This window comes from Lissotriton vulgaris, chromosome 10, assembly GCF_964263255.1.
Source record: "Lissotriton vulgaris chromosome 10, aLisVul1.2, whole genome shotgun sequence".
Lineage (NCBI taxonomy): Eukaryota > Metazoa > Chordata > Amphibia > Caudata > Salamandridae > Lissotriton > Lissotriton vulgaris.
In genome coordinates this window covers 38909093-38919266 of record NC_141698.1, presented here as the reverse complement: position 1 = coordinate 38919266, position 10174 = coordinate 38909093, and the positions used below count along the sequence as shown (strand labels likewise).

The 10174-nt window shown below is 43.3% G+C and overlaps 1 protein-coding gene across 1 annotated transcript; it reads left to right on the top strand.

Annotated features, from left to right (window-relative positions):
* Positions 1-6982: 6982 nt before the first annotated feature.
* On the top strand, positions 6983-7927 carry LOC147684466 (olfactory receptor 1L6-like). Its single transcript, XM_086939637.1, has one exon. It carries the CDS (start codon positions 6983-6985, stop codon positions 7925-7927), a length of 945 nt encoding a protein of 314 aa, XP_086795763.1.
* The last annotated feature ends 2247 nt before the right edge of the window (positions 7928-10174 follow it).

The window sequence follows — 10174 nt, the reverse complement described above, 5'->3', positions numbered from 1 at the left end:
AGGTAATTATTCTGTAAATATTACCGAATCGGTAATATGCGGTAATTACCGAATCGGTATTTACCGATTCGGTAATTGCCATTGATTCCGATGGGCCTTGATGCCCATAGGAATCAATGGCAATTACCGAATCGGTAAATACCGATTCGGTAATTTTACCGATTTGTCAAGGGGGACAGGGTGTCACTTTGACACCCTGTTGCACCCCTGATTTTGGCTTGTGTGCAATGTGACACACATACATGCCCTTAGGGCATGTATGTGTGCCACATGGCACAGGTGTACATGCACAGATGTGCATGTACACAGAAATTCGTTATTTACCATGCCATTGTTTTTCATAGTAAATAACGAATTTCTAAGGGCCTGTGGCACTGTTTCCAGTGCCACCTACATCCCAAATTTCCGATTCTGTACATTTACCGAATCGGTACTTTACCGATTCGGTAAAATTACCAATTCGGTAAATATACAGAATCGGTAATTTTCAGGCCCCCTACATCTGGAATTACGAATACCAGTTGATAACGGCCGAAATCGGCCGTTACCGACCGGTATTTTGCCACCTACATATGGCCCATAGTGCTTTAAAAGGAATTCGCCTATCAATTAGTCGCTAATGGAGATCATGAAGAAGCTTGGCTGTAGACCTAAGTTTAGGGGGCTGCAAAAGGAGTCTGGAGGCCACATTTTGAACTATCTGAAGCTGCTTAAGCGAAGTCTTGGGAACACCCAGGTAGAGAATATTGCCATAGTCCAACATGAGATGATCAAAGACTGTATCACAGTTCCTTGAACTGATACAGGGAGGCATCTGAGTATTTTCCTAAGCCGCCTTTGGATTCCAAAGCAGGTTGACACAACCTTGGTAATCTGATGGCTCATAGAGAGCTTATTATCCAGTCAGAAGTCGGGATTCTTGACAACAAGTACTGGAGTTGGTGTTGTACAAAGAACTTCAAACCATGAATGCGCCACCAATGCATGTCAAATCTTAATAAAAAAGGAGACCCCTGTCACTTCAGTGAGCTTGCAGCTGTGTCAGGTATCTGCATGGCAAAAGAAGCAGTCCCAGTACTGGTTACAAAGAATGCTGCTCCCCCCTTGATGCATGCAGGCCTCAGAGAACTGGTTTTACAGGCCTCCTAGCTGATTTTGCATCATGGCCTGATGAATCTATCATTGAGTTGGGAGCCCCCTCTTCATTAGTTGGTGGCCCTGCATACTAAGGTGTACTTTCCAAACCCAGGACATATTTGGAGACCTTGAGGAAAGTTTACAGGAGGGCGTGCTGCTAGCCCCCACTGTTACTGTAAAAGTAATTAATAAAATTATGTCACATCTTATTTTAAAGTACCAGTGTTATCTTTTTTTGAAACAAACGACATTTGTGATAGTCATGGTTTTCTGTGTTGATTACTGTTGGACTTGGCTCTTTTGGCAGGTTCACCCCTGAACTTTTTGCCTTTTAATATGACATAATGGTAGTGATTTCTGGTCTCTGCGCAATTTGGCACTGTGGCCTAGTGTAAAGTGTGTGTGCTCTCTGAGTGCGTGTGGTGAGATTGGACTGCCCTCCCATAGGAATGCATGGGGGATATGAGTATCCATGGTAATTCCTGATGTGAGAGGAGTGCAGGGGCGAGATGGTATGTGCAAACTTGTGAGATTAAATGCTGCACAATGGTGTCCGTAGATTTAATGTGACTAGTGGAGAAGTGCCACTTTTAGAAGTTGGCATTTCTGTGTGCAGTGAATGTGAATTGACTTTCTGGCTTGTGATTGACAGGAGCTGGCTGGTGTGCTTGGCTCCAGGAGCCAGGATGGGTCTGCCTGGCGGTGAAGAGAGAGATCTGCATGTGGATGGGAGGGAGGAGTTGCACCTGGGACCTGAATGGGGCTAGGCCTCCCCTCACAATGCTTGCTCCACCTCCTGTGGTGCGTCTGATGTCCCTGGCCTGTCCTGTGAATAGAGAAGGGAGCTGAGCAAAACAAAGTGCTCCAGAACCAGTTGTATCTGGGTCTCCCCTTGCCTGCACTTTTGAGAACAAAGGATTTGGCTGTATAAGAAGGGGCTGTGACCCCATGTAAAATGTTCTTGTTTGCGACTTGAATCTATCAGGGGCGTGCTGCTGCTGGGGCCCAGTGGAAGGCTTGCTTCCCTGGGCCCTGCCCTGCCCCTGGATGCCTGGAAGACTTCTTCCTGGGACCCTTCTGCCCTGGCCCTGGAGAACCTTTCTTTGTAGGGAGCTGTCTGCTCCATTCCATTGCCCTAGAACCTTGAACTGAATTCCCTTTGGTCCTAGGAAGGCTGGCTTTACTTTAAGAGCAACTAGCTCTTTTTCACCACGAGGAGCGCGCTGCTGCATTCCCCTGGGGCACTGGAGCTTCACTGCCCCAGGGTTGCACGGCGCTGCTGGGGGCTCCCCCGTGATGGCGGCTTTGCTGGTGCCGCCCCGCTTATTTACTTTTGAATAGAGCGGGTGCCCCCCCACCGGATTGCCGCTGACTGTAGTTAGTGGGTGGTGCGCGGGTGCCCACCCCGTGACTTTGCCCGCATTTGTGAAACCAAGGGAGCCTACCCCTCATCTCCCCCCGAGCACTGTGACCTGTGGGCACCGCACACTGCATAGCCTCGCTTCACGACAACACCTTGGTATCCCCGACGACACTGCTCCACGCCAAAATCTACACCACTGTTACACCGTGGTTCGAGGGCACCGCTCGTATAGTTACATGATGTGCCGCACTCATCCCACACTGCAGTCTTGGCCTACTGACGCTGGTGCCATCGACTCCAGTTCGTCAGCCGACAACAGAGCTTCAGCAACGACGACACCGCTGCTTGCACTGAAACCTGCCAGCACTGCGACGAGCACCGCATTCACTTCGCACCGCGACCCTGGTCTCACCGACGACGACATCTGATGCTGCCACCAAGCCGCTGCTTGCACCGTGACCTGAGGGCACCACACGCCGCACCACTGCAGTTCGCACCGCAGCACCTGACATCTGCTGACCCAGCGGCCCTGACTTCAACAGAGAGGAGTTTGATCTGCAAAGCAGGTGACTTCGAGGGCCCCGATGACTCCTGCACCGACCTCCGGAACCGACGACTGCAGACGCCGTGCTTTCGGAAGCTCAACGAGCGGTCGCCAACACTCTGCATTTCTAAAAGGTACTGTTTGTGTGTCTTCCCGACACCGTAGCTGGCCCGCAACACCGCGGTCAACCAGAACTGTTTGGATTTGTTTGCTCACAACGCCGTGATAGCCCCCGGAGGGATCTATCAACATCAAGAAACTATTTTTCAAGCATATTTCGATTACCGAAGATTTTTAAGTACTGTATTGTGGATTTTTATCGTTTTTGGTCTTGTCTTAAATATATACAAATATTGGATGTTTTTCTAAACTGGTGTGGTGTCCCTTTGTAGTGCGTACACTGTATTACTGTTGGTTATGTGCAAATGCTTTACACACTACCTCCAAGATAAGCCTGACTGCTCGTGCCAAGTTACCGAGGGGTGAGCAGGGGTTATTTTAGGAGTGTAACTACCTTATCCTGAATAGGAAGAAGGGTCCCTAATTGGACAAAGGTGCAAGCCCTTGCCAACTAGAGACCACCATTTCTAACAACAGCTAAGTGAATTTGTGTACCAAAAAAGTACAGGCATTTTGAGAAATCAAGAACTACTTATATTTTTTAGTTGTTAAAGACATAAATATGCAGATCCTTATGCAATTAGACCAAAGGTAATTTGGGACAAACACCTACTAAAAGACTGGTAAAAAAACTGTTGGTGACCATGCATACTAAGGTGGACTTTCTGAAACGCTGTTGGATGTTTTGTCAGGCAAATAGATCCCAACATGCAACCCACATTCCTTTTCAACTCACTAATTTCCACTCATAAGGCCCAATCAGCAAAGACTGGGGTATGAGTCTGTGTGGTTTACTCTAGTAGTACTTCATCCTTACTCATTATTTTAGGAGTATACCAGTGGCACTGCAGGCTTTCTCACCAGGAGTACTCCGAACTTACTCCTTGAATTCTAAAGCACTTTGGGGCATAGAAGTCCATGTTCTGGTGTGAACATGGGATTCTATTGGTATTCTCCAGGGCATATTATCAAGCCCATTATCGCCGCTTTAGCTGCAGTTTTCTGCTGCTAAACCGGTGATAATTTTAACGCCATCCTTGATAATATTCCCCTACAAGAGTAAGGCACAGCAAAACGTTTGAAGTCAGACCCTAAGTGGTTTAAGATAACTCTTGCAGACAACTTAACACTCAGTTAGTAATAGATTTCAAACGAAACAAATTCAGTAGGTCAACTCGGTGGGTGGCTTGATACTCATGAGTGGCTACAAAAAATTCAACTGGGACAATGGGACTATGTCACATAGGCCAGTACTGAAAGCCTTTGATGGCCATAATAATGCCAAAACTACTATACAGAATTGAATAACTTTGCATCAATGGTAAAAGCTGGTGGGACGCAGTGGAAGAGAAATGCATCAGAACCCTAATGTCCCTGTCTGAAAGTCTCCCATTGGAACAAAAATGAGATGCAGCATAGCAAATAAAAATGGGCTAAAGGGGTCAGAAAAATCTGATATCTGTATTTAGTGAAATGAAGGTGAGCCTATGTCTTGAAATCCTGCATATTGACGTTTCCAAGGGGGAGCTGAAGTCCATGGGAAGAGAACTATCCCAGGGAAAGGACTGGCAGAATTTGGGAGGTAAAAAAATCAGTTACATTCATGCTAAATTCATGGGAGAAGGGAGTCGGGTTTCCCTACTCGGATATTTCACAAAAAAAATTGGCTTAGGTGCGAAGCATCAAGAATTGGAAGTGGTATATCAACCCTTACTATGCAAATGGGGAAAAATCATCCAACCTGATGGAAATTGCACATGTGGACAACATACAAAATGTGACATTTTGCATATGTTAGTGGATTAGTTAAAGGTGCTGCCCTTGTAGAAATAGTTTTTACGTCCACTATTTTTTTTAAATGGAATAATGAACCAAGAACAGGATATAGAGGTTATTACTGATATGCAAAACTTGGAAACCGCAATTGGTACTGGAAGCTTTATGACTGCAGTTAAAAAGTCATGCTGGATAAATAAACTGAATCAGGAGTCTAGATAGAATATTTTAGTAGTTACAATAAGAAAATAAATAGTATAAATATAATCTGGAAGTTTAAAGGCCACTGTTTTATCTTGGTTATAAAATAGAAACACCTGACGTGTCAACACAAATAATAAAATGAAAATGCGTTTATTGAATTAGTGATAGGTGACCCAATTTTAAATTAGGAACTTTGACAATCTTGTAGAATTTTTTTAATGATATGATGGTGAAGAGATAGTTAAATGTAATGGGCTTTATATATTTTAAATTATGATGGCTAGTATATGAATTTTCACGTTGACATTTCAGTTCAGTTCAATAAGTCTTTATTTCGAATAAAATTCATAAAAGACAACATACATAATATAACATTAAAAAACCTCTACATATAAGCCCCCAAAATTTAAAAAGAATGTGTCACATTTCAAAAAGTGTAATATGTATCACTTACATTGACAACATCTTTTAAATAATGTGCTTATATGTGCTATTGTGTTGTCTAAAGATCGTTGGTCTAAATAAACATTCTTTTGACTGACTGACTGAGAGTAGATAGGTATTTGTCAGAGAACACATTGTTCACAATGGAGTTCATCTTGCTAGAAATGAGTGAATTTGAAAGGGAAGAATACATACCACAGCAATCCACTTCACTTTATCATCCACATGCCAATCACCTTGCAGAAAGTGACAATAGATTAATAAAAGTATATATAAAGCATCCAACCATTAGTAACAGTAATATAAACAAGATAGTATTTGCCAAGCTGTGGATTCAACACTGATTGAAACAAGGCATATGTGTCATGTTGTGGGCACACTTCAAAGCACCATTCACTGCCACAAAAGAAAGACCCCACTTCAAGTGTCTTCTCAATTGTGTCAATTGTGTCTAGAAATACAACAATAGAGTACACTAGAACATAAGTGTAAGGATGTAAGAAAGATAATCAAAATCCAACCAATTGCTTGACAAGAAGTATAGTGTAAATTGATTAATCGATCGAAGTAAAATACAGTAAAAGGAGGGAAGGGTGAAACAATACATACGGCAAAATGGCCATTTTTGTTGGAATGTAATTAGAGTTTGGAAATCATCGATAGAAGTAAATACTGATTTGTTTAGAAGAAATAGTTAAGGTCATCAATTGATTCGAAACTGTCACAACATTACATGATGGATGACACTAATAATGCAGCAAGGTTTGTGTGTTGGCTTTTGCATAAAATATATCAACTGAAATGCAGAAGCCTAAAAGTGTGCAGTAAAATATTGATGCAGGTGCATTGTGTAATTTTTAAGAGAATGTAGTCCACTCCAAGAAAATCTAGGTGCCTAATGGACATCTGGATCATCTAAGATGTGTAAGTGTACAACGTAACAACTGCAGTATCTCTCATTGAGAACAAATTATCAAAATGCAAAGCAAATTGATGGGCTATGAGTAGTGAGAATGAGCTTCATTATTCCATTTTATTCACTAAAGTATAAGAGGGGAGATGTGTTGTATTATATTGCTTTGCCACTTCTCTAACACACAGTTGTATAAGGTGCCTGTGTGCAACAATGTTGTATTGTTCACTTGGGGGTTCAGTATCTCACGGTTGCTCCTTAAGACTTTGGCTGAAGCCGCCCCATACTTCTGTTTCACAGCTCCAAAAAGCATAGTTTCCTGTTACTCTGTGCCTACTTTCAGTCTTTAGTTGTTGTCACAATATTCCTCGGTGCATGTGTGTGTCGATATATATACAGCCTGCCAATGTTTACAGTTTCCCGATCTGTGGTTTTAAGATACCTTTTCAGTTTTTACCTTGTAGATGAGTGGTGAAAAAACATGGACCTTAAGAACCAGACAAGCGTGATGAATTTCATCCTTCTGGGCCTTTCAGATCATCCAGCTCAGCAGACTGCTCTCTTTGCACTGTTCTTTATAATGTACTTGATTGCACTAATAAGCAACAGCACCATCATGGCTTCCATTGCTGCTGACCCTCAGCTTCATACACCCATGTATTTCTTCATCTGGAACCTGTCGCTCGTGGACATCTGCATCACCACAGCCATAGTGCCCCAGCTGCTGGTCAACATCCTCTCACAGAGCAAGACCATCTCCTTCTCGGGCTGCATTACACAGTTGTTCTTCTTTGTTGTCATGGGGAATGCTAACTTCCTCCTACTTGGGTCTATGGCCTATGACCGGTACATTGCCATATGCAAGCCCTTACATTACTTTGTGGTGATGAGCAGGACGTTCTGTGTGCAGGTGGTGGCAGGTTCATGGGTAATAGCCCTTCTACATTCCTTGCTGCACACCATGATGACATCCAGGCTATCATTTTGTGCTTCCAATCTGATCCAGAGCTTTTTCTGTGACCTCCCACCATTGCTGAAGCTCTCATGCTCAGACACAACCGTAAATGAGATCTTGCTTTTTACAGAGGCCCTGTTTATAGTCCTTATCTCTGTTGTATCTATAGTAATCTCATACACCTTTATCATCTCAACTGTATTGACCATACACACAAACGAGGGCAGGAAGAAGGCCTTCAGCACTTGTTCTTCCCATCTCATTGTCGTCACCTTGTACTATGGAACAATTTTTTTCATCTACCTTCGGCCTAGCTCCAGTTACTCACTGGAGAAAGACAAGGCAGTGACTGTAATGTACACCATTGTCACCCCCATGTTGAACCCTTTCATCTACAGCCTGAGAAATCAAATGATGAAAGATGCTTTAAAAAAAATTATAGGTAGATCTATGTTTTCGCGAGAGTTCTAAAACTTGTGTCCTAGTTTCTGAAACTGCCACAGACATTATTCTGACTTGAAATCACTCTAAATAAACCACATCATTTCTACCTATTTTGTACCTCGGATACACAAAATAACCGCACCCTCTGGTTCTTAATTAAGGCAAGTATGGTTGCTTCCAAAAATTTACATTTCAGTTGCTCTATTTGACTTACTGAAACCTGGCATATTTATTTCTCACTATCTGTGTTATATAGTGGTATGGGCACAAGACTAATGTGGCAGCCTTGTCACTTGTGTGAATCTATTAATAAAATGGGGCCTGATTACTATGCAGGTCAGAAAGGCTTCCACAGTCCTCTCGGAGGTGGTCGGACTGCCGAAGGTCTCTTTGGCAGTGGTCGCTCTGATGGCCATATTACGATGCATGCATTGTGTACTCCGACAGACCAATGAAAAACCACCTACTCCAACAGCTTTTCTCTATCAGCCAAAATGGCGATCATATAAAAACTGCATCTATAGGCCAGTACAGGCATCTCCAACTGCAGTACAGATTACGATGTGCGTTTCCGACTGCAGCAGTCCAACCTGCTGCCTCGAGTTGTCTGAAACAAAGGTTTTGGGGTGCATATGCACCCTAATCAGCTTCTCTCCAGCAGTCTCTGTTGTGGATTCATTCCTCAATGTCCCCCTACACCTGGGCAGCTGAACCCCAATGACTATGGTTCTGTGGGTGCCAGAATCCAGGTAAGTCCTACTGCAGAAGGTATCCCCAGTGCCTGTTCTGTGCACATACTGCTTCCGCTGTGTGATGCTTCTTTGACCAGGATCCACGCACCACTTCTTACCCGGGATTTAAGAAACTTTGTTCAGTGGGCCTAACTGGGTCCCTGTAGCTGGCCAGAGCTCCACCACAGTTAACCTGAACTTATGACTTTGTCCCGGTCAAGCGCAATCAGATATCCTGTTGGCGCTTTGTGCTTTTTGGCTTATTTTTCCTTGAAACTTTTAAATTCAAAATCTCTGGTTTTACTGATGGGATTTTTGATGTTTTGGTCTTCTATTCTTTATTAAAAGCTATTCTAATTTTCCAAATGTGGTATGGATTTTTTGTGTGGTGTTTTCACTGTTCACTGTTTGAAGCATTGCACAAATACTTTACACATTAAATTCAAATTAAGCTTGACTGCTCTGTGCCAAGCTACCTGAGGGTGAGCACAGGTTAATTTGGAGTTTGCTTGTGCCTTGCCCGACTAGGATTGTGGTTGCTGCTTGACCAGGGCTCACAGCCCAGTCAGCCAACAACCCAATTTCTAACATTGGAGGCAGAGATGGAACAGGACTTGTGTTTGTGAAGTGCCATACAGTAATTTGGTGTACACTACCATAACATATCTGAAATCAATTGGAATAAATTCGCCCTGATTGGCCTTTTTGCTTTGTATTCTCTCTCTACCTAGCTGTTTTGTCTGTGACCTCACCTTCAAAAATGAATTTGAATTCCAATAGAAGCCCAGGTTAGATGTGCAGGACATCTAACCTGGGCTTCTTTTGGAATTATATAACGCATATTAGCAAGCCCATTATCGCCGTTTTAGCGGCAGTTTCCTGCCACTAAAACAGAGATAATATTAACGAGGTTCTTGCTAATATGCCACTTAATTCCTTCCGATGTTGGCTGTTCTCTAGGCATATTTAGTAGAAGTCTTGCTGCAGCGTTTTGAAGGGATTGCAGTTTTTGAAGTTGGAATTTATCGATTCACATGAATAAAGCGTGACAGTAGTCCAGTTTGGATAGGAAAAGAGCTACTGTCACTGTCTTTTGTAGCTCTTGGGTGATAAAAGGGAAAATCTTTCTCAAGATTTTTAAGAGAAAAAACACGATGAGATAAGGCTATTTATCTGGGAACCGAAATTCAAATTATCATCGAAGATAATCCCTCGGCTCCTGACCTTCTTTACTGGGTGGGGACACTCTCCGGCTTTGGTTGGCCACCAGGACCGGTTCCAACAGGGCTGGCCTGACCTAAACTCCATCACCTCTGTATTATCTGTTTATTTTCAGATAGCTCTGACTCATCCAGACTATAATCTCGGTGAGACATGTGTGGAACCTGGCTGCTGTGGACTCTGGCTGATTGATGGCAGAGATGAAAAGTTGGGTGTCATCATCATACGAGACCAGAGCAAAGCCATGCCTCCTAATGAGATTGGCCAGATGGGTGACGTAAAGATTGAACAAGGTCGGGGAGAAGGCAGACCCCTATGGAAC

What these genes read in the sequence shown, in the direction of transcription:
- LOC147684466 (XM_086939637.1), top strand. Translation starts at nt 6,983, where the DNA reads ATGGACCTTAAGAACCAGACAAGCGTGATGAATTTCATCCTTCTGGGC.